Below are 25615 nucleotides of genomic sequence, written 5' to 3' on the forward strand. Positions count from 1 at the left end.
AACATTACTCAATTTTGACGAAATTCAGGAATTAAAAAAATTTGACGAAATATAGACGAAATCCAAAAATGAAAAGAAACCAACAAATTTGGACGAAATCAGAAACTAAAAGAACCAAAAAAAAAATTTGGACGAAATTCATAAACTAAAAAGAAAAGGCTATTAGATAATTAACGAAACTTGACCAGATATAAGCATGGTGGGAATGAATATTTCATTCAGCGTTTCGCTTTCTCGAAAAACATCAAGTTAATAATAAGACACAAGTCGCATCGTCAAATAAATGAGCTATATTTGTATTCGTGGATTCTGTTACTCTTTACATCACCTCTTGCCACAATTCACCTGGATAATGAAGCTTCATATAGTTTTGTAATGTTACTTCAGTTCCATAGAAATTTACTAGAATCATCATATCTGGCTCCCTATATAATTAAAGTCTGTGACATACAGATATATTATTTACATGTGAAAGAGAATTTAATGGTACATTCTGCTATGTTATGTACATATTTCATCTGCACTCCATTATATTTCGGCAGACTTCAAATGAGTTTTTGATCTTCTGTTATTCAAATAAAAGACATTAAATCTTGGCTGTCGAGCAGGAGGTCAAATGAGGTGAGGGAATACGGTGAGATCACAACTGACATCTTTGCCCCTGTGTTGGAGATGTCAGTCGCCACTGGTACTACCTAGACCATTCAGCAACCAAAATTTTATATTAACAATTATGTCCAATAATCAGTGTCTCAAATTTAAGTTCCAGCATATACCAACTTCCAGCAAAAAAAAAGAGGAGGAAAGAAATAAATGGTGACAGTATATACAGGTCCCTGCAGTCCACTTTTAGGAATTAGTCCTGACAGGTTTACTTAATTTCTTTTGCTTGTACTTCGTAGGTTAAAGTCTGTGCTTGGGTCTTGCATGAAAGTAATGTAGGGTATAAGTGCAGGCATGAAAAAATAATTTTAAACAAAACCTTGTTTGGTTCTTGAAAGGAATTCTCATCTGACAATTTGCTTGATGTAAGAACAGTCTTTATTCCACCAGAACAAGAAATCTCCGTTTCTAATCCAGATATAGACATCTTCAAACTCACAACTTTACTCCCGTAATTTAATACCTGAACAAATCTTGTCTGGTCAGAGTCCTTGAATTGGAAATTCTGGATAGTGATACAAAAAGTTTCCTACGAAATACCTTTAGTTTAAGGTACTTCCTATTGCTCTCTGCATTTTCCCATGTAAGTGCAGATGAAAGCAAAAAAGGGTAGTTGCTTGCTTGGATGGTGGAAGGATGGTACGTTGCACTACTGGAATACTTAAAGAAGTGCTGCATCCAGTAGCTAGGTGTCCCGAATTGCATGTTTGAGTTGAAAACTATAGCATCTGGGTTAAATCTTCATCACATAACAGGAAAAAGAGTCCTAGTATTAGAATACCAAGGCTTAAAAATCTACAATCAACTTTTTAACAAATAAAATGACTAAATTGCAGAATTAGACCTAGGACAGTTGGTATAAGGCATCACTCTCCCTGTAGGAGACAGGCTAAAAACCCAATACAAGCCACAGGGGGTGATTTGATTTTTTTTTACCTTTCAATTCATGCTAAAAGAATAACAAACTTGTACCTGCGATCGTTGTCGTTTACAAAAAGTGGGGCACAGCTTGCCATCTCTACAATATCACTGTACGGAAATTTAAAGTTAGATTTCGTTTTCTTTTTGTTATTTCATTGATGTTGAATAATAAAAGGGGTTCCAGTTCATCTCTTTTCCTAAACCCCTCCCCCCCCCCAAAAAAAAAAAAAAAAAATCCCCCTCCCACACACAGGCAATAAAAATTGAGAATCTTGACAGTAATCAAGCATTAAAGATTTAGACGAGTCATAAATGTCAAACACAATAGAACTTCAATTCATTAATAAAAGATGCAGCTGAACTCTCTTTTTCTTATTTCTTTCTGTCTTACTCCTTTTGTTGCAACAAATGAGACAGATATTAATAAAGTACTTCTACACATAATTTTTTGAAAGAGCCAAATTTGTCCGAGATAGACATGGCAATTAAACAGAATATTAAAAAAAAGCTCCTTTTTACTATAAAATAGGCCGCTTCATAAATAGAACTCTAAAAAGTTTTATGCCAACACAGAAAATCTGGTTGTCTTTTTCCAAAATGAAACATTCACTAATAACAAAGATAACCACATAAATCAACTAAAAAAAAGTGAGAAAAAAGTCAAATACATTCGATTAGAAAAAATGTACCTGTTTTTTTCTAATCCCATAAGGAACCCAGCTTCTGCTAATGCGGCAACTAATGTCCCTTTTCCCGCGTCATTTCCAGTTACCGCATATTCACTAACAAAGGCCTGGCATCATTTGCAGAAAGCACCAATAGTTATAATATTTGACTAAAATGATGATTTTGATATATATGCAAACAATGCACATGATTTCTAGGATGTGAATTGCGTCCATAGTAGTTTTAAAAATATCCTTGCATATTGTAATAGAGGAGGGATCCGATTACCACAATTTTGAGTTACCACAACCATTTTCTACATTTTCAAATTCCAATTCGTCGATCCAAACCGTTCAACATGATCTCCACAATAAAATGTGCTTCCAGATCAAATTTTACATTTTTTTGAATTTTTTTACTATTTATTAAGATGGGTACAAAATTCAATGGTCTGAATTTGACAAGTTTTTATCAGATCCCTCCTCTATTACAATGAGGACCCTAGAACATGGGACCCAAACTGTTCTTTTAATTGTTTTTCTTTAGGTTCACCAAAACATGGGACCCTAAAAAGGTCTGTGCAGTTGAAAGCCTAAATTCTTTGATCCAAGGGAAAATAAACTACACTCGATCTATATTGTACCAAAAAATAAATATTGCCTTAGAGTATTGTTGAAAAACCCTAGAATATTTCTAGCTCTGCATCTACCAAGTATAGCTAACCAGATTCATGAGATGGTAGAGTTATATCATTCAAGCTGTTGATGTTTTCACCCCCCACATTTTTCATTCAAGCAAAATTAACATAAAATGATAGGAAGAAGGTCTAAATGATAGTTTTGAAGTTTGCATGGAGTGATTAAGAGTCAACTATTATTCACAAACAGCCGATATCAGGTGAGAGGTGCTAATATGAGTAATGTTAGGTGTCTTTCTGCAAATGATGTACAATGTTGGGGTGTGAAAAGATAAAATAATAAATAGATAATGATTCAGTAGGCTTGAAGAAAAATGACCTTCTGTCCATTTCGTGATGTCTTGTCAAATAAGTGTGCTTTGGAGAACATATCAGATACAGAAGTATAAACCTACACAAGAAAAACAAAATTAAGAGTTTTGACAAATAAAAATGGGAAGCACGATGTTATCATACAGTTCAGATCCTCACATGAATATCGTACAAATCAGCAGGATGATCTAACTGCCCATTTGATCCATCACAATTTGTAATCACTTTTATGTCAGGATATGCTGCTTTTATTGCAGTGTAGAACTTTAGGTAATTGGCTGTTAATAAATAAAGTATCCAGTTAGCCGACTAGTACATGCATCGCTAAAAAAATGTTGACAAGTCTAAGAAAATATACACCTTTGTAGTTGTTGTTCCCGCATTCTTGATTTCCTATGGAAATAAACTTAAGGTCAAATGGGTCGGGATGACCCATCTCAGCCCGAACTGAACCCCAGTTGGAGTTAGAATCTCCCCTTGCAAAGTCAATACCATCAAGAATATCCTGTAATATTAAAGTGATATTAAAAAAAAGAAATACACAAAATACGGGTAAGAACATTAGTAAACATGGGTGTAATGACATGCCTCAATAAAAGACGGTAGACTAGAGGGATTAATTTGCTCATTTAGGCTAATTCCTGCCAGGAAGAAAACAATTATTGCAATTAATAATGGCAGCTTTAGTATATTACCCAATTACCTACATGTAGTTGAGATTAACATATAGTTACCATTATGGATTACCCACACAGGTAAAGCACCAAGATCATTTGCCAGCTGCAGGAAAGAAAAAAAAAAAACTACTTTAGCATTTAAATGAAACAACTGAGAACATTCTTAAATAAACAAATCAAGTTAGAGAAACGGGAAATACAGACTTGAAGGAATTCAAAAAATCCAAGGCCGTCATCAGTCCAATAGTTCCATACGTCGTTGAAATGACCAGGTCGCTGTTCCCAGGGGCCCACAGTACTTTTCCACCTAAATGCATTCATTAGCCTTCCCCCTTGTGAATATGATCCACCTAGAATAAATTTAAGCACAATTATTGTTCTCTCATTTCCTTTTTTAATCAGATGATATAAGAAAAAATAATTCATTTTTTTACCTGGAAATCTGAGAAATCGAGGTTTTAGATCACCTAGCATGGAAGCCAGATCTTTCCTAAAACCATGTCCCTAAAATATGACAACCAAATAGTTTAGGAAAAATAATGTATACCTAACAGAACATCAAATATAATGCACACCATTGTGAAACAAAGGAATTTCTTATAGACCTTCTAAAGAATGAAAATTTCACATATATCCCTCCCATTCATTGTTTTACTGTTTTCACAGGACTAAAGAAAAAAAAGTATTTTGACACTCTTTAAAACATTTCTAGGGTGTATTGTATAACAATAAGGGTATGGAAGGTAACTTCTTGCTTTAAAGAGTACATTCTATTGGCAGTTAGAAGGATGCACATAAAATTGTAATATAACATTACTGCAGTTCTTTTACGTGTTATCATAACAGCTTACCATAAAGGTATCTGATGGCATGACTGACACTTGATCGAGCCAGATAATCCCACCTTTACTGGTGGTGATTTGAAGTCGGGAGTTGGAATTTGTGCCTGAGGCTTTTAACTCAAATTCCACCTTGGTCCAGGTTGAGAATTCCTGCTCATCAGCTCTACATAAAACAATAATGTAATTAACCAATCAAAAGGTTATTCTATCTCTGTTGTTTTTCCCTTTCATATTACAATAATAAGTGATGCTTACTCTATGGTATGCTGAGCTAGATTTTCTGAACCATCAGAACTTGTCAGAGAAACTGATAAATCTACTGAGTCTACTGACATTATATACAATGCAACGTTGTACACCTGTCCATCCTCAATATTCTGAAACATCAAAATAGTAAAACAAACAAAAGCCGGTTGTCAAAAACTATAATGGAAAGGGAAATTTTCATTGCTAACCCTAATATTTAAGAAATATATTATATGCTCCTTTTAGAAAATGCAAATATCACACATGTATTCCCACTCTACAAGTTCTTTGGAAATGCTCAGGGCATCTTTGAAGAACATGGGAGACAGAGCGATTCATTGGATACTTTCTATCTATTGTTTTTTGAAAGGTGGCATTACATCCCTCCTTTTGCATGGCTATACTTGATAGTTTGATGTTTTGCAAGGATACAGATAAAGTAACATACCATGCCCCAGAAGCCAGGATTATAAACACCGACACCTTGAGATGGACATGGATTTGAATTGTCGTTATTATCGCAAAGCACTTCCATTTTTAGCGCAACCTCGTTCCTTTCAAAAGTTGAAGTTCTGTCCGTCGACAGAATTATATTCGAGTCATTCCCAATTTGAACCCATGGATCAAAAATTGATGGAGTATTTTTACCACCTGCTTCAAAACCTGAAAAAGAAAATTTTAATTACCTTGTACTTTATTTTCTTGTTTTTATTTTAAACTTAAAAAACAAATAAAAAATATGATACCTCTATTGCTGACGAGCTCGGCCCACAAGCCGCCAGCTCCCGCATGATTAATCTCCTACAATTTCATTAGAATATATAAAAGAGAATTTCAATTTGTTTCTAGTAAAGGAATACGTGTATGGGGGCCCTACACGTCATTCATTCTATAACTCTTCAGACAATGGTAAAACAATCACATAACCCTTCCTTTGCTGATTTTGTAAAGTACCTGAATTGCCCCTCTTTTCTTTGTCACTATGCAGGACTGTTAGGGGACTGATTTCGCAGCCATTGCCTATCCGATCTCCTTGTGACCATACCAAATGGCAATGAGATCAGACAGATGAGAGCTGTGCAGGATGTGTGCTAAATTGTAGAGGACATACTCATGTGGTGTATGGGTAGTTTGGAACCTATTTGAAATTAAATAGAAAGGTGGGTTACCAGAACTTGTTCTTTTTTAATGTGTTCTCCCAACATAATTCTTCCACTTGTTTCTCATTTTTCAGGGTTGATCGTGATAAGTTGACCAATTTTAGGAATAATTATGAAACTGGACACATATTAGAGCATCATCAACATGTTATAAAGAGCTGTAGTCAGCCTTAGTATGGTATAATACTAAAAATGTAATCTCTATTCATAATTATAGAGCACATGGAGACGAAAATCTAGAAGGATCCAAACTTCATTTCAAATTTTTACCTCAAAAAAGATGCCAAAGAAACTCAATTTAAATTTTACCTCAAAAAAAATGCCAAACAAATTATCAGGCATGACCCGAGACGATTGAGATGAAGCATCTACATTCAAAGTTGCTGATTGTGTTTTTGTTAATCCAAAAGACAAGGCTCCACAATTTAAGAGTACAATCAAGGTATAAAACAAACAACCGAACAATGCCCATTTGAGTTCCATCTCTCTCCACTAACACAATGCAGACCAGAAAAACTGTAAGTTGCAATCCAACACTATATAAACCCTCAAATCAAAATTAAAAACACCCAATTGGGTTGCACAAGCGTGCTAATAAGTAGTATTTGCAGTAAAGAAAAAGCGAGAACAGAACATTGATTCTGACATTTGTGTGATACTTGAAGCAAGGTTATGTCATCTAAATCTGGCCATCGCTGCGTAAATAGCGGCCCAACGAAATCGTATTATCGGTTTGATCTCCATCCAACGAATCTAATCCAAATGGAGTTGCTTCTTTGAATAATTTTCTCAATTTCCATTGACAACTTGTGCATTTGAGCTTATCGCCTCTCAGGATAGTGAAAGCGAAGTGAGGGTTCCATTGGTCTGCTGATGTGTGACATTTGATCAGGACCGCTGTTTTCATGGAGGGAAAATGGATTGGAAGGTTGAGATCTGGTGGAAAACAAAGAGGTGGTTGGATTGGATGATTGGATGGTCCTTCTGTTTTTGTTTTTTGTGTTTTCATTTTATCTTCTCATTCTTTAATATTTGAAGTCAGATATTAATAATAAATTAGCGCGTAGAACGCGGGATGGATTAGACCACTATTCAGTGACAGACAGGGACTTGAAGCAGAATTGTCCAGTTGGCATGTCTATGTTAGTGAGCCGGGTGTACGGGGAAAACATTAGTAATTGTTTATGGATTGCTCATGGATTGCTTATGCTGACGTGTCAATTGTTTTTGTAATTGTTGAGTTGTATGGCTATTATTTATTTAGCAATTGTTGGAAATAATTGCTTAATAAGAAATCCTTTTCTAAAGATGAGTTGGCCAAATGTTTAATTCTTATTGGTCAAATGTTTAATTCTCAATTGTTTGGTTGATTGCACCAATGTAAGAGTGGATTGCTTAATTTTTAAAATTTTTATAATTGCTAATTTAGCAATTAATTTCAATTGCTGGATTGGAGATGCTCTAAAGAAAGGGCCGATCGAGGGTGGACTTACCAGCGAATCACATCCTCTCCTTAGTCCTTACACTTATAAGTGAATCCAGACCATTTTTTTTAACTTAGCACTAATCTTAAAGCTCAATAATACTGTCCCGCGCTAGCTCGAATCTCAAAGTGACTGAGATTTAATCTCAAACCGTAAAGTAAGTTGGATCCTCTACAATACATAGGAGGAGTTGGATCCAGGGCCGGCCCTGGTGCTGGGCAGCCAGAGCAACTACCCCAGGCCCCAAGATTTATGGGACCCCAAAAGAAACAAAAATATTTTGCATATATTAAAAAAAATTAACCTGTATATATTAAAAATAAATAAAATATTAGGGCCCAAACTTTGAATATTCAAAGGGTTCAAACTTTTCTATAAATATGTATGATCTATTGACATATCAATAAAAAAAATTGTGTATATCAGTATTGTAAATAACGGTATGCGCTTGTCGAACGAACAGGATACTATCAAGCAATTAATCGGTATGCGGCCGATTAATCAGAATTATGCAGACAATTTTGTATTTTCATTAAAATTGTGTGTATATATTCATAATTTATTAAAAAAAAATTATTTAACTCATCAAACTTATCAAATAAACTTAATTTAACTTAGTTCTATTATTATAACATAAAACTACGCTTAACAATACACACGCACTTTACATGTGTAAGTAACACATTTATTTAATTAAAAAATAAAATCGAGAATTAAGCATTTTCAAACACTAATAATATATTATTTGAAAGACGTGAAATATTCCAACATAAAATCACTAAAGTTATTTTGTAATAACAACTTAATTTAATATATGAACATGATGTAGTAATTGAAAAAAATACATCAGTAAGTAAGAAAAATATATGGTATATATATAATAGAGGAATTAATCAATTAATTCAAAATAAGTAAGAAGAAAAAATATATATAAAAAAATTGAATGTATAGCCAAGTACAAATAAAATTGCAATACATGTTTATGAAACTTATTATCACACAGTTACAGAAAAAAAAAAACAATGTAAAAATAAATAATCACTGGAATAAATGGGAATAAACGGAAAAAAAACGGACGATCAAACGAGAATAAACGAAATAATTGGAAATAATCGAGAATAATCGGCCAATTAATCAGAAAAATTCACTAATAGACCTCTGATAAGTGTATTCATAACTGTTTGATAGTCATTAACAATTAAACAGGCATATAATAGGCCGTTAAGTCCGTTTTTTACAACACGGACATATATAAAGGGTCCAAAAATTTCTTCCGCCCCGGACCCCAAAATCTTCAGAACTGGCCCTGGTTGGATCCAATTTCGAGTCTGTATCCCCATTCTCAGGTAACTGAGGTGCAATATATATAGATTGATGGCTCAGATTGATCTCACCTGAATCAAATTTAATTGGTACTTAAGAAAATTATAGAAAGTCTGTTTTGAGAATCATGTCAGGTTAAAAGAACAGTTCATATTTAATTATTGCACATCAGGTATCGGAAAACAAGTCGGTTGGAATCCACGAGGATTTTAGGGAACTTGAAATTCTCAATTCATCCACCATCTATATATTTCGTGATTTGTGCATAAAAATCTGTCTGCTTTGAGATTCGTGTATGAAAAACTTAGATGGTTGAATTTGAAATTTCAAGTACCTGAAATCTCCAAAGATTGCAGCGGATTTAATTCCCAGATATCGGGGATCCGAATTCGAGGACTTGTGGACTTGACATCTTGACTTGAACTGCACAACGATGATTAATTCGGACTGTTACGCCGTTACGCATCCTAGGAAGGAACCTTTTTGTTATCCGTTTTTTACGAATATTTGGCATCCATTATTTTGCTTTAAAAAGTATTTGATCATTATACATACGTTTCAATGTATGAAAATATTGCTAATATGGTTTTATTGTTGGATCGTATATCCAAAGTTGAGTATATATGTAATATAATTATGAGTTATATATTATCATTAAGTGATTTAATATGAAATTAAGATATTAGATAATATATGCATTCAATAAAGTGTAGTACATAAATATGTAGAACAATTTAGTCAAAGATTAAATTATTGATGAACTGATTATGATATTTGTAAATTCAAAAAACTAGCTATTCAGATAATACATGCAGCCCACGTACGTATGATCTAATAAGCGCACCCCTATATAAGAATAGGTTATTTTAGACAAGATACCACAACGTGCGTAACAACATAGCGGTTATTTTAGACATAATTTGAGTTTAGAAGAAATTCTACTAGAATAAAATAAAAGATAACCAATAAAACATGAAAGCCAGACACATTTTATATATCTACTTTCTCAACATATATATTCGGTAGTTATGTGTTTACATTATTATTGTTGTTAGTCCATGTTTTCATAATATAATTGATATTGCAATTGTTAATAACTTTATGTTTATTCAATATTTTTTATTGTGTTTTCTCCGGCCATTTTTATTAATATCCTTAAAAAAAACTTAATTTTAAAAATAACCCTACATTTATTTTTTTTATTAAAAATGCCCCAACCTCCAGGCCCATGGGCAGCCCAAAACACAAGCGGACCGCCCGTGGCTGGGGCGCTCCATACCAACTAGCGGAGCGCCTGTGGCTGGGGCGCCCCATAGTCTTTTTTTTTTTTTTTTTAGAGATCTTAGTATTTTGATTTGAATAATTTTGTGAAAAAAAAAGTTTTCTTATTTAGAGTGTATGCCAAAAAATAAAATATTTGATATATTTACGAAGTGATGTCGTAAATTTTTATAACTTTGATTTTTTTTTTTTTTTTTTTTGGTGAACTTTGATTTTATTTGTCAGTTGAATATCACAAGTCTAAATATAACACTAATAAGGACTTGGCCTTTATTATGATTTTTATAATATATGTATAATATACACATACACATACACATACACATACACATACACATACACATACACATACACATACACATACACATACACATACACATATACATATACATACACATATACACATACACATATAGATATACATATACATATACATACACATATACATATATACATATACATATACAAAGCTACATATATACACATATTATTTTAGTAGCTCTAAACTACTATTTTGAATAAATGTCAAGTCCTTAATTAGTGTTATATTTAAACTTGTGATATCCAACTAACAAATAATATTAGTATACATATACACATACACTTTTGCTTTGGTCCATACTACAATTATAATTTGATATTAGTTAGTAACTAAAAAAGGTAGAAGATTACAATTCATGCAACATATATATATACAAAGCCTTTTGTACATGCAATCTCATTAATTTCTCAAAACTGAATAAACCGAACCAACCGGTTATATAATAATTCAAGTATTATTTTGGTTCTTTTATTTACTTTGGACTAAAAAATCAAGAATAAATATTGATCTAGAACTTTGAATAGTTTAGAACATCAATATATTTGTATAAAATTGAATCATGTGTGTAATGGTATCTTAATTTTCATTTCTATGAAATTATGAATGTATTGGCTTATGTATCGAGTTTTGATTTTTTGAGATTGAATTCCTCTATTCGGTTCAACCGAACAAACCGAAGTTTAATTCGGTTTAATCGGTTCGATTTTAGTTTGGTTTTGGCATTTTAATTCGGCCGATTCGGTTGGATTTTAACCGGTTTGGTTTTAGTTCGGTTTGATAGATTTTAGTTTGATTTTAACCGAACCGACCCTTTGAACACCCCTACATATGAGTGAATGTATCATAGAAGTCGTTGGATATATACATTAGAATTATCCTATAATATATATTTGTTGTTTTTTTTTTCAGAATTCTTTGGTAAATAAACAATGGAATATATACGTTAGAATTATCCTATAATATATATCTGTTTTTGGTTTTTGCAGAAATCTTTGCTAAATAAACAATGGAATATATTATAGAAGAAGGACGCACTTGATAATGAATATTTTGACAATGTTGGTAACAATTTTAAAAAGAATCAGAAATTAAAAATTAAAAAGTAAATATATAATATGTTATCATATGTATTGATAGCTTAATAATAAAATTTCGTGTAATTTTAGTATTATTTGATTATGCATTAAATATCATTAATTTCGAGCCAATGAAATATAAACCCGCTTGATATAGGTTGAAATCAGGAACATTAAAAAAGTATGAGGATCAAACACTAGTAATACCATATTAAAAAAAAAAACTACTTTTTTTTTTAGAATTTGAAAAATACCAGAGCCACAAAGACAATTGGCATCTCCAAAAATGGAGCCGCCAATTAACCTTGCGCCCCGCCTTTTTTTTCAATTGTGAATTTGATTGGATCTCTTAGTTGTTTGTTTTTATAAATTTTAACGAATTTTGATTTTTTTTATTAGAACTCCCATTCACTCCCCTTTAGTTTGAGACATTAGAGATGATAAGTATAGAAGAAAAAAAGAAAAAGAAAAAGTACAATCGCATAGTCAATTGGTGGCCTTAATCTTCAAGCCGTAGCTGCACATGACGACCCTCAAGAAAAGAGCCGCCAATTGACCCAGCAGTTCTAATATTTTTTGAAAAAGTGATTTTTGTTTTGTTTTTTAAAATAGTATTAATATAAATGCCGGGATCAAGTACACATTAAAAATTGATTATATATTTTTTTTAAATAATAGAGATCAATTTTACAATATCATAACATTTTACTCTAAATTATAAAAAAAATCATACAAAATTAGAGGTCAATTGACTTACGAATTTTCTACTTAAATCTAGGGGTGTCAATGATACCCGTTTACCCTACCCGTATCGCATTCGATAAGATATGTATGGATAATATTTTTTTTCGTTAGCTTATTGGGTATGGGTATGGGTATGGGTATGGGTATGGGTATGGGTATGGGTAAGTATTTTTTTTCGTTAGATAAATCGGTATGGGTAAGTACTATTTTGTATCCGTTGGGTAACATATAATTATATAAAATAAATTACATCTTGAGAAAATGTATGCATGTTATTGTAAGAAGAATATTATGCTAAACTTGTTATTTTTTTACTTGAATGTTTTGTTATTTAGTTAAAGAATTGAATTTGTTAGAATAGTTATTTGTGATTTTGATTTGTTTTACTTCATAAAAAAAATATTAGTTAGAATTGATTGCATATTTATATTTTAATTTTATATATTAGTAATTGTGATTGCATATGCATGACATGATAAATTTTCATAATTTATTTGTAAAAATAATAAAGCTATTATATTTGTATTATTCGTTATTCGCCCACTACCGTTTTGTTACCCGCTAATTTTAATGGGTGTGGGTAGGGTAGGGTAAATCAAATTCTTAACGGGTATGAGTAGGGTATGTGTAAGATCAATTCTTAGTGGATATGGGTATGAAAATAGTTCCACCCTACCCGTATTGTATCCATTGACACCCCTACTTAAATCTGCCCCTGATTGAAGTATTCATCAAATTTTATCATTTTATAGTTATGATATATGAATAATGATGAGGGTTCAAATGCCTTCATTTTTTGTGCCTCCATCATGCCTCCATTTTTAAAAACTTAAATAACTCAAAGTTTAAAACTTCAATGTCAAAATGAAACCGTTAAATGTGATCTATGTTATTTTCTCTCTGTGCCTATAAAAAATTATCACATTTGGATTTTGCTTTTATGTGAATCACTAAGTTAAAAAATCAACGTTTACGTTTAGAAATTATCCACATTAGTATACATTTTTACAAGTTCAAGATGATAACCAAAACAAAGTTGAAATACCATAATTTTTGACATGTGCATAGATAAAATGATGTAGTTCATATCTAACGTTTTATTTTGAATTTTAAGATTTAAATTTTGAGTTATTAAGGTTTTAAAAAATAGAGGCATTTGAACATATAGATTTAAAGATATATTAAAAAATAGAAAATATCAAGTGGTCCGTCCTCTATATATAGGGTCAATTACTTTTACTTTTGGATGCACTTTCGCTCTTCGAGTGTTCTTTTATGCCTAACCAATCATAAATTAATGCTACTACTCGATCGACTCCGGAGTCAAGAAGCAAGTAAATACAAATCAAAAGAGCAAAGGCGCGATTGGATTCCTTCTCTGGTACACTAATTTGAAATCCATCTAAAATTAGTAAAACAAAATCCTAGAAGATGGAGATCTTGATGGGATGTCGCCTTCTTCATTATTTAATCCGGTGAAGAGTTAAACACTGACTGAAGCGGGAAGGACGAACTTAGCAGTGGAAAAAGAAACCCAGTGCAGAAACCCTAATTAGGGTTCACATAGGCTGATTTGGTGGCCTTTAATGCAGTCTGGCCCCACCACTTGAACCACCCATCGACCCAAATTAAATGCTCACACACTCCATGTTTGATCAAGTCTGGTTTTGTCTTACAAATAGCATTGCATTTTGCAAAGTTTCTCATATATTCACTTATTAGGAGCCTTATTTAATTTTACTATTCATACTGCCCTCGGTAAATAACTTCAATGATATAGTCATATAGAAGTAAAATTGTGTCAAAGAATTTGTGATGGTGAATTTGAATACATTAAAATCTCAGCTCCATTGGTCACTATATTTATGTACACAATAATTTAGAAATATTGTAAATGTAAAATGTATATGCATCACTCATAAAAAATAATTATTTGCGAGGATAAAAAATGACTATTGTTAAGAATAAGCCAATAAAAATTATTATTTTTGAGAGTTGCGATTATCGACAACCGTATTCACGAGAATATATACCGATGCTCAGGGACGGAGTCAGAATTTTAAACTATGCGAGTCAATCACATAAACTTTTTATGCGGAGAACAAATGAGGTCAATTTTACAGTTTCTTGATATTTTACTCTAAATTATATTGAAAATCATACATAAATACAAAAAAATTAAAAATAAATGGAGTCAATTGATCTCATATCTCCTTCTTACCTCCGCTACTATCAACTTTGTTAAATATTTCTACCCTTGTAGATAGTCACATATTTTTATAGCGTGTGTGTCGTCATTGAACAAGTTAATCGTGTGACCGACATGATGATTATTTATGTTAAACTAATAAAATTCTATATTGAGCTTCAACTCACCGTAATTTCACTCGACAACTAACTCTTGATAAAAAAAAAACAAATAAATTACTGTTGATTCTTTCACAAAGAGGTAGAGTACAAAAAAATTAGGTGTGCCAATAGCTTCATACATACCCAATGTGAAGACGTTAATCAATATTGCATTTCTTAAGTTCTAACTTAATTTGCTCATTATTTTCACAAAGAGGAAAAGGAATAAAATGTGATGACCATCGACTATTACATAAGAACAAAGAAAGGAGAGGGGTTCAAATGAGAATATAATTCAATTTGAAAATTCACGATAGTACTTGTTGGAATACACACCATGCACACGATCACAAAAGATCAGAAGATGATTGACAAACAAGGCAGAAGATTACGGAAGATTCGTTTACTTTCAATATAATATTTAGACACTCTTTTATTAAAGAAATAATGTGGAGAAAGAAATATGTTATTAAGTAAATATTAAAGTAAAGCATGATAGATTAGCAATCATATTGTATATGAAACAAAGGGAGGGAAGGGAGTTTTATGAGAGTGATTATGTTTGTGTTCCTTGTTATATTATTCTAATATTTTTGACATGGTATCAGAGCATGATTGCTTGATGGTATAGTTAGAAAAATTATTGTCATTCTTGTCTTTAACTTCAATTTTTTGTGCTATATTGCTCTAAGGAGCTATCCATTCTCGATAAAACAATGTCTGAATTAAGTGAGACCATAAATCTTATGTATTTGCCAGATAAACTTACACAACTTACCGAAGCAATAACCCTCTAACAAACCCAAATGGTGGCTATGCAAAATTTTGCCCTTACCAACCCTCAACCAGCGGTACAACCTGTTATCATAACTGATGGGTTAATTCATCATAACCCAATTGACGTAAAGATGGACGACACCAACTATATTTTCTGGTGTCAAGTAGTCGAAATATATGTCAAGGGAAGGGATCGAATGAAGCATCTCACGGGGGTTCTGCACCTCCGGAGGTGACACATCCTGGATTCTGAAAGTGGGAAGTAGATGATGTAGTCGTCAAAGGGTGACTCATAAATTCTCTTAAGCCACGATTGTGAAGAAAGTACATCTGACACCCTACCGCAAGAGACGTGGCAAACACTAGCAACCACCTTCTATGATGGAAGTGATGAGGCACAAGCATTCGCGATAAATTAGCAGTTCTCACATGTCAAACAAGACGGTAAAACTGTAGAAGAATTTTATGATAAACTGCAAGGTATGTGGCAAGAAATCGATTTCCGCGGTCCAAATCCAATGGTATATGCTTGTGACATAGAAATGTTTAATAATTTCATTCAAAAGACCAGGGTATACACATTTCTTGATGGATTTGATGATCGCCTTGATAACATTTGAGCACAAGTTCTGCAAATGAGTTTCTTTTCCATTTCTTGAGCAAGCTTATGCTCATGTCAGACGTGAAGCAAATTGCCAAGGCATAATGGTCAAAAGTGGACAAGAGACGGTGCAAAACTTGGCTGTCATGGCCACATGTGATTATAGACCCCGCGAGGTAAACACTAATACTGTTAAGTTTTCTAATTATAGAGATAAATCAAAACTTAAGTGTAGTCATTTTGGCGGCACGAGGCATCTTCGTGAGCAATGTTTTAAACTTGTTGGATATCCCGAGTGGTGGAAAAATACAAAAAAAGGTGCAAAATGAGGTGAATATAGGCCGAGCAAGCATGGCGGGTGCTGGAGAAAATAAGCTAGAACCAGTTCATTTGACCGAACTAAATGACAGTAGAGACTCTGGTGAATCAACACAGACAACTAGTAACCTTGCAATAGTGGTGGCACAAATTGGACACATCACAGCTGAAACTTCAAGTATAAGTAAAGGTATAGATACCTCGGTACAAGGTGAGAAACATAATTTCTTTTCTAATTCAAAATTTGGCAAGGTATTTCAACTCAGTAATCTCATAAGAGTTGTCTCATCGACTCTCAAGATTAGATTATTGATTTTGGTGCGACGGACCATATGACACATGAGAAGAGATACATTATTAACCATAAAAGATCACAAAAATGGTATAATTAATGCTAATGTAGGTGTATATCCCGTAACTTGAATTGTGTTGCACTTATGTTCCCCTCTCATTGTATTTTTCAGGATCTCCTCACAAAAGAGATAATTGGCCATGGTACTAAGAGGGGGGATTGTATTACTTAGATGATTTGAAGACTGGAAGAATGTGTCTCACAAAGAGTGTAGTAGAGGATAAAAAGAGTAAACTAATGCTATGGCATAAAAGGTTAGGGCACCTGTCGTTTGAGTATTTGAAAAAACTTTGTCCTCATCTGTTTTTGAAAATAAATGATAGTGATTTTTCATGTAATACATGTGTTGAAGTTAAGAGTCATCGAATTTCTTATTCTGACAGTTCAAATAAATGTCTTGTTCCGTTTGACTTGATTCATACTGATGTGTGGGGGCCTTCTCCTGTTATGTCTAAATTGGGTTGTAAGTTGTATGTGATCTTTATAGATGATTGTACACCCATGACATGTCTTTATTTATTAAAAAATAAATATGAAATTACACACTTTCCAATCGTTCAATAGTATGGTTGAAACTCAATTTGAAAAACTGATCAAAATGGTAAGAAGTGACAATGAAACTGAGTATGTGAACAAAAACCTTAGATTTTTTTTCAGTGACAAGGGTTTTCTACATGAAACCTCGTGTGTAGGAACCCCACAACAACATGATATTGCATAACGAAAAAATAGACACCTTCTAGAAGTAACTCAGTCACTGTTGTTTGAAAGCAAGGTATCGTCCTATTTTTTGGATAATGTAATCACATTTGCCACATACCTTATTAACCAAATGCCTACAAAAATCAATGATTACAAAACCCCTTTACAAACTCTATCATCACATGTAAACATACCATCTATCTTGAATCTTTCTCCTTGAATATTTGGGTGTACAGTATTTGTTCATATCTTGAAAAATCATCGTACAAAACTAGATACCAATGCTGAAAATATGTGTTTTTGGGTTTCTGTCCTTATAAGAAGGGTTATAAATGTTTCAATCCATCTACCTAAAAATTTCATACCTCAATGGATGCCACCTTCTTTGAAAATGATTTTTTCTTTAAAAAAACAAAGTTTTTTGGGTCAGGGGGAGACTGGTGAAAGTGACCAAATCTAAACCCACAAAATACAGAACCAAACCTTATGTCATACCCGGATAATATGAATCCCACTTCTCCGGGTCCTACTTCTAACTCGGATCTGATTGAACATGAACTTGAGCCATCAACATTTGCTGCTACTCTAAACAGAGAAAACACAAAAGAGCCCACAAAAGCTTTGACCAGTGACTTGGAGTTATGGATTGACTTGAATGATGTAAGCGAAGAAGTAATACAGTCCCAACCAAAGCCAATATCTCTAGAGGAGGATCCTTAGGTAATTGTTTCTTAATCCAGATTTGAATTACCACCTCGTACAACTAAGGGTCAAGCACAAAAAAAGTATGTACCAGAGGATGGTTCGAGTAGGGAGGTTATATATCTTTACCAATTACACCAATACTAAAAATCTGGTAAAATCCTTAAGAGCCTTTGCAAATCAACTAACTTCCGTCATAGTCTTGGATAAACTAGAAGAAGTTGTGAAAGATAAAAGATGGGTCTAAGCAATGGAGTCTGAGATATCTCTTAAGAAAAATTGTAGATCTACCAAAAGGAAAAAACACTGTAGGGTGTAAGTGGGTCTACTCCAACGAAAAGGAGAGGTTGATAGATATAAAGCCCGGTTGGTGGCTAAAGGATACACACGAGTTTATGGGATTGATTTCCAGGAGATGTTTTCACTTGTAGCAAAACTAAATACAGTGCTAGTTATCTTGTCTCTTGCAGCGAATTTTGATTGACCATTGCATCAATTTGATGTAAAGAGTGTCTTCCTATATAGTGATCTTGAAGAAGAAATTTATATGGATATGCCACCAGATTATACAGATCGTGGATTACGAACCAAAGTGTGCAAACTTAAGAAGGCACTGTATGGACTTAAGCAATCACCTAAAGCATGGTTTGGAAGATTATGCATGGCAATGAAGAGCTATAATTATCAGCAGGGAGATTCTGATCACATAACGTTCTTCAAAAAGACGAGAGATAAGATTGCAATTTTAATAATCTATGTGGATGATATGATTATTATTGAAGATGATGAGATTGAAATTGAGAAACTTGAAAGAAAATTGAGTAAGGAGTTTGGGATGAAAAACTTAGGTGGATTGAAGTATTTCTTAGGCATAGAGGTTTCTCGTAGCAAAATAGGTATAACCAGCAGATACACCAATGGTCCAGAATGTGAAACTTAGTGCTGATTCTGGTCAAGTGCCTACTAACAGGGAACAATATCAGAGGTTAGTAAGAAAATTGATATACTTGTCACATACCCGACCTGACATAGCATAGCATATGCAGTAGGAGTTGTAGGCTAGTTTATGTATGATCCAAAAGAAGAGCACATGGATGCTGTGATGAGAATAATTAGGTATCTCAAAGGAAGTCTTGGTAGGGGCATAACATTTGGAAAGCATGGGCATACCAACATTGAGGGATACACTGATGTTGATTGGGTTGGTAACCTTGTTGATCGAAAATCTACAGCTGGATACTTTACATTTATGGGTACTAATATGGTGACTTGGAGAAGTAAGAAACAAAACGTAGTGGCACTTTCAAGTGCTAAAACAGAATTTAGGGGCATGGTAAAACGAATCTATGAGCTCTTGCGGTTGAAAAAGTTGATCACTAAACTTGGTTTCGAACCAGAAGACCCGACGAAATTATTCTTTGACAACAAGACTGCAATTGATATCTCCCACAATCTGGTACAATATGATAGAACCAAGCATATTGAGATAGATCAACATTTTATTAAAGAAAAACTTGATTCAAAAGTTATCTATTTACCATTTGTGAGGTCACATGAACAAGTAGCATATATTCTCACCAAAGCAGTACCCAATAAATAATTCAACATAGCTCTAGAAATATTAATGATGAAGGATATTTATGTGTCATAGTGAGGGGTGTGTTGGAATATACACCATGACACGATCACAGAAGATCAGAAGATGATTGCAAAAGATTTGTTTACTTTCAATGTAATATCCAGGCAATCTTATATTAAGGAAATAAGTGGAGAAGAAAATATGTTATTAAGGAAATATTCAAATAAGACAGGATAGATTAGCAATCATATTATATATGAGAGGGTGTTGCCCAAAAAAAGATATATGAAACTACTATGTAATTCTATTCTGAAATAATAAAACAAAGGGAGGGAAGGAAGTTTCATGGTAGTGATTGTGTTTGTGTTTTGTGATTGTGTTTGTGTTCCTTGTTATATTATTCTAATATTTTTTAGACTACTGTTTTAATGTTCATTTCAATTTAGGAGTGACAAAAAAAATTCATAGTTCGTGATTTGATTTGAGTTTGATTTGAAATTAGTTTGTTCTGAAACAAATCAAACTAGTTCGGTTCGAATCTTATTCAAATCAAACTCAAACTGGGTATAATTTGTTATAAATTGATTCACAAACTATTTAGGTTCGAATCTCAAATAATACAACTAATGGATTCAACCATTAATCTTTAATAATGCAGGAACCAAACTTATACCACAGCTCAAAATTGTTAATATAATAGCAACTTATAATAGGAAAATATTTCAGCAGCGTAACAAATTAACAATGGAATAAGTTCCATTTGACTAGATCCATGCTGTGATTTTAATCAATCCAGTAGCGTAAAAGGTAAGGAAATCTTGAACTGGCTCATAATCCATTAGTGTAAATTTGTTAAAGATAAAAGGAAACCGCATGAATTTTGTTCCGCGAGAAGAAAACTAATGCATAAACTATCAGTATAACTAGGGCTGCTAAAAAAAATTGTAGTTCATAATTCGATTGACTTCAATTCAAAAAATATGTAATTTACAATTAATTCGATTCAAAACAAATAAAATCAGTTCGATTCGAATCTTATTCAAACTCAAACTCAACTCAAAATAGAATAAATTCGATTCGGCTTGATTCGTTGCCACCCCTATTTCAATTTATAACGACCGGATTTAAATTTAAATTTTGAATTAATTATCTTGGCAGATCTGTAGGGGGGTTGAACAGGGAATGGGGTTGAAAGCCAGCTGAGGGGCCGGCCTCTTTCTTTAGATTTTATAAAAAAATTAATTTACCAATAGTTTTCGGCAAAAATAGCTTGTTAGTTATAGTTGATTCTTTAATGCGGTTGCACCTAAATCAATTTTATTAAATTTTCACGACCTCCATTTTCAGCTTTAGTAAATATGTATAGTACAAGCTATACCGGATATCAGAAAAAGTTACATGTAAATATATAGACTTAAACTACCAACAAGACCTCACATCTCCGCTTTATATTCCCTTCCCCCTCATTTCCCCACAAATTAATTAAAACCCTGGAATACACCTCCATCCTCTTCTTCTTCTAGCATCAGAACCCTAAAGTTTGAGTCTCTTGCAAAAATGGCGAATGAGCCATCGCCGCAGTTCTTAAGCTCGGTTCGATTGAAGTATGTAAAGCTTGGCTATCAATATCTTGTAAACCATATAATGACCTTGCTTCTTATCCCCGTAATCATCGCTATATCTGTTGAGCTTGCACGTGTCGGGCCAGATGAGATACTCTCTCTCGTCCGCTTCCTATATGACCTCGACCTGATTTACACGATGTCGACTGTGTTTCTCGTGATCATAGCCGGCACCGTGTATTTCATGTCTCGCCCAAGACCGGTATATCTTGTAGACTATGCCTGCTTTAGACCGCCCCCGAACTTCCGCGTGCCATTCTCGACATTTTTGGAGCACGCACGCCTTGTCCCTCAATTCGATGAGAGGACCGTGCGCTTCCAGGTGATTTTCATTTGATTCTGTACTTTCTGATAGATATATATATTTCATTCCTTTGCTTTAAGTGGTAAATAAAACATATATATATATAAACTTGACAAAAAAAAGAAAATTAAATTAATAATACTTGCCAGATTTATTAAAAGGTAAGGAACATTTCCAAAATTAGAGTAATATGTAAAATGCAATAGGCACTTGGCAAAAAAAAAAATAGTTATTACTTGAGGTTTTGCAATCGTTGTGTGTGTGTTGTGTGTGTGCGCGCGCGCGTATATTTTCTTTGTTATTCTTATAACAATACATAGACAACATAAAAATTATATAAACTTAATTATAGTAACACATCACTTAGAAAAACTTAAATTAATGTTTAAATTAGAAAATAGTGTTTTCAAAATATATCTGACTAAATTACCCACAATAAAACTTAATTTCTATATTAAATTAGCTATAGGATCTTACAATCTGTTGAATATATTTTTTTTTTTTTCTTGAATCAGGTACGTATATTGGAGCGTTCGGGTCTAGGCGAAGAGACGTGCCTCCCGCCAGCAAACCACTACATACCGCCAACGTGCAGCATGGAAGCTGCTCGTGGGGAGGCTGAGTTGGTCATTTTCTCAGCCATAGACGAACTGCTCAATAAAACGGGTATGCGACCCAAAAACATCGACATACTCATAGTTAACTGCAGCCTCTTTTCCCCGACCCCATCGCTCTCTGCCATGGTCGTAAACAAGTACAAACTAAGAAGCAACATAATGAGCTTCAACCTATCTGGCATGGGGTGCAGTGCTGGTCTCATTTCCATAGACCTAGCACGCGATCTGCTACAGGCACACGGCAATAGTAATGCTCTAGTACTGTCGACCGAAATAATCACACCAAATTACTATCTTGGGAAGGAGCGAGCAATGCTCCTTCCCAACTGCCTGTTTCGGATGGGAGCAGCGGCCGTTCTGTTATCAAACTGCCATCGTCAGAAGAATCGGGCCAAGTACCGACTGACCCATGTTGTAAGGACACATAAAGGAGCAGATGATGCCGCGTACAAGTGCGTGTTTCAAGAGCAAGATTCAGAGGGAATTACCGGAATAAACCTGTCAAAAGATCTTATGGCTATAGCCGGTGACGCTCTCAAGTCGAATATCACTACTATGGGCCCTCTAGTGCTTCCTGCCTCTGAGCAACTGCTCTTCTTATTCTCCCTCATCGCTCGGAAGGTAAATATATATAAGATTAAGCCAACATAATTTTTTAGTATTCAACTATTCATCACCAACTTAAATTTTTTGCATTGATCTTCAAATTAACAACATAACTATTATATTGAATAGTTGTCTCCATGTCAACTGCCATACAAGTGAACAACTTATCCATTTTGTTTCCTGTTTTTTATTTTTATTGTTTAATTTAAAACATGTGTAGGTTTTCAAGGCAGAGTGGAAACCGTATATCCCGGACTTCAGGATGGCATTCGAACACTTTTGCATTCATGCCGGAGGCCGTGCGGTCATTGATGAGCTGCAAAAGAACCTCCAACTCTCGGACCGACATGTCGAGGCATCACGCATGGCGCTCCACAGGTTCGGTAACACATCAAGCAGCTCACTCTGGTACGAGCTCAATTATATCGAGGCCAAGGGCCGTATGAGGAAAGGTGACCGCGTTTGGATGATAGGCTTTGGCAGTGGGTTCAAGTGCAACAGCGCCGTCTGGAAGTGCTTGAAGACTGTTCAAACACCAGTTGAAGGTCCCTGGTCGACGTGCATCCACCGGTACCCGGTTGATGTCCCGGCAATGGTTAAGGTCTTGTGATCGACCTGTGCATACGGCGTGTTTAGGTATGTCTATTGTCAGCATCGCCATTAATTGCGTGTGGCTATTGGCATTGTAAAATTTTATTCGCACATCATTAATCCAATAAAAAAAACAGAGAAAGAATGATGTACTTCAGTCAAATCTGCCATAGCTTGCATAAATGTACCACAGTCAAGATTTTATTTTCTCGTTCAAAAGCCGGTATTTTTATAGTAAGAGGAATGGCTAATTTTACCCAAAAAAAATTATAATTGAGAACTGTGCGAAAAGGTTTTATGATGTTATAATGCTTATAAATAGTACTCCAATGTTTGCATATTTATTGCTAAAGAACAGATCTGGGTGCTTGGTGTAATTCAGTTTAAATGCATATTGTACGACGCGGTAAATGACTTCGAATTTACCGTTGTCACTTTGAATTTATTATTGTACGTCATTGTTTATTTGTTATCAGTCGGTGTTTAATAAATGTGGAGGATGGGGTTTGGTGTTTCCATTCAAGGAGAAATTAAATTCTATTAAGGGTAAGATTTGAATAAAGGAATCTTCTGATTGGAACATGTACACCTACCTATACACATCTGTTGGCAAAAACTTGAAACTATATCACATTCTTGGCAGGAATACATTATTGAATTCTGAATAAAATCTTTGAAGACACATATATGGCTAATTTAATTATCAACATATATACTTGCCAATTTATGGCTAATTTAACCTTAACACATATATGGCTAATTTAATTATCAACATATATACTTGCCAAACAAAATTAATTCAACAGTGACAGCACACTGGCGATTCCTTTTGCGATAGGTTTAAGGAACGATTTTACAATGAAACATCCCCAAAAAGATAACGTACGAAAGGAGAAATTCATAAAGCACTTTTAGGGTTTAGAAACTTTTGAATGATTGAATATCTATATGGATTGTAAAAAATGCATTTCAAAGCTTATTGCATTCGTATGTCGGTATTGAAAGAAATCTACTTATTAATTGGATTTATATTAGATCTAACAAGAATGCAAGATCCGTATTTAGAATCAATTACGAGTTTCATTAATTGGATTCATATTAGGATCATTAAGAGTTTCGCCAAAAGTTGCTTACCAACTTGCAATTTAGAAACAACTGATACGTACTTTTTTTTTTTTTTTTGAGATAAGTGATGCGTACTACTTTCAGATTAGAATCGCTAATAGTATATGCGGTTCCAAGGATTCTGGTACCAACTACATTTATGAGGTTTACCAGCAAGTCATAAAAGCATGCATGGGTCCTGGCACGGCACACAAATGAATCTGGTCCCAGTGTTTTACTGTGCCTATTGGGCTGTGTCGTTTTTAGAGAGATGGTTCAGTCACTAGATCCATTTCAGCTCCTCAAAAATGGCGAACGGTCTTGGTTTGGTGCCTACCAAATCGCAAATCGGTCATTTCGTCAGCGAATTTTCAGGTGGAAATATTTTTAATTGTCAGCGAGTTTGACGCATAGCGTTTAATGAATATTTGTAATCATCTAAATTTTGTATGAATTCGATCCTTACATTGTATACATACAGATCTATAATTCTGTATGAATGAATTTTAATGCAGATTTAAAAAAATAATTCTCCATTATCCATACACGCTCGACCTGAATCGTTAGATCGTCACTATTATTCATTCCATGAATAGCAAAAGATTAACCCTTTTATCCGAAGCATTTTTTTTAGTAAGAGTAGGAGTCAAGCTTCCACTGTATTAACCGCAATTAGTTATATATCTCAAACTAACCCTATGAAAAATAAAAAAATACTTAAGCATTGTATTTATTAACAACGATATATATATATTACAACTCAAGAGTATATATGCATGTATCTGTAATTATTGTTTGTAATTTTTCGCTTTGTTTATAAATGTTTATTGTCCGTCCAGTCTAGCTTAGTGTCCGTACATGTCGTTCTTTCCGATCTTAATATGGTGAAAAATGTGGTTGGATCTAGATTGTGTAATTGAATACGGATGAGCAAAAGCATCCATTCACTAGTGAAAAAACATGAATCAGGATCGGCC

General features: G+C 33.8%; 1 protein-coding gene and 1 pseudogene across 2 annotated transcripts; one reads left to right on the forward strand and one right to left on the reverse strand.

Moving 5' to 3' along the window:
* Positions 1–277: 277 nt before the first annotated feature.
* On the reverse strand, positions 278–7143 carry LOC144555050 (alpha-L-arabinofuranosidase 1-like; annotated as a pseudogene). Its single transcript, XR_013511949.1, has 16 exons — positions 6494–7143; positions 5771–5825; positions 5473–5687; positions 5034–5155; positions 4788–4941; positions 4371–4440; positions 4141–4286; positions 3994–4039; positions 3620–3900; positions 3419–3537; positions 3267–3338; positions 2274–2377; positions 1636–1692; positions 1204–1402; positions 983–1126; positions 278–695 (listed from the first exon to the last, which is right to left on the reverse strand). The product of XR_013511949.1 is annotated as an alpha-L-arabinofuranosidase 1-like (transcript).
* A 14134-nt stretch (positions 7144–21277) lies between these two features.
* LOC144555826 (3-ketoacyl-CoA synthase 6-like) lies at positions 21278–23680 on the forward strand. The gene is made up of 3 exons (XM_078304257.1): positions 21278–21738; positions 22236–22958; positions 23164–23680. Exons 1-3 carry the CDS (start codon positions 21352–21354, stop codon positions 23551–23553), a joined length of 1500 nt encoding a protein of 499 aa, XP_078160383.1. The 5' UTR covers positions 21278–21351; the 3' UTR covers positions 23554–23680.
* Positions 23681–25615: the final 1935 nt, after the last annotated feature.

This window comes from Carex rostrata, chromosome 6, assembly GCF_964058835.1.
Source record: "Carex rostrata chromosome 6, lpCarRost1.2, whole genome shotgun sequence".
Taxonomy (NCBI): domain Eukaryota; kingdom Viridiplantae; phylum Streptophyta; class Magnoliopsida; order Poales; family Cyperaceae; genus Carex; species Carex rostrata.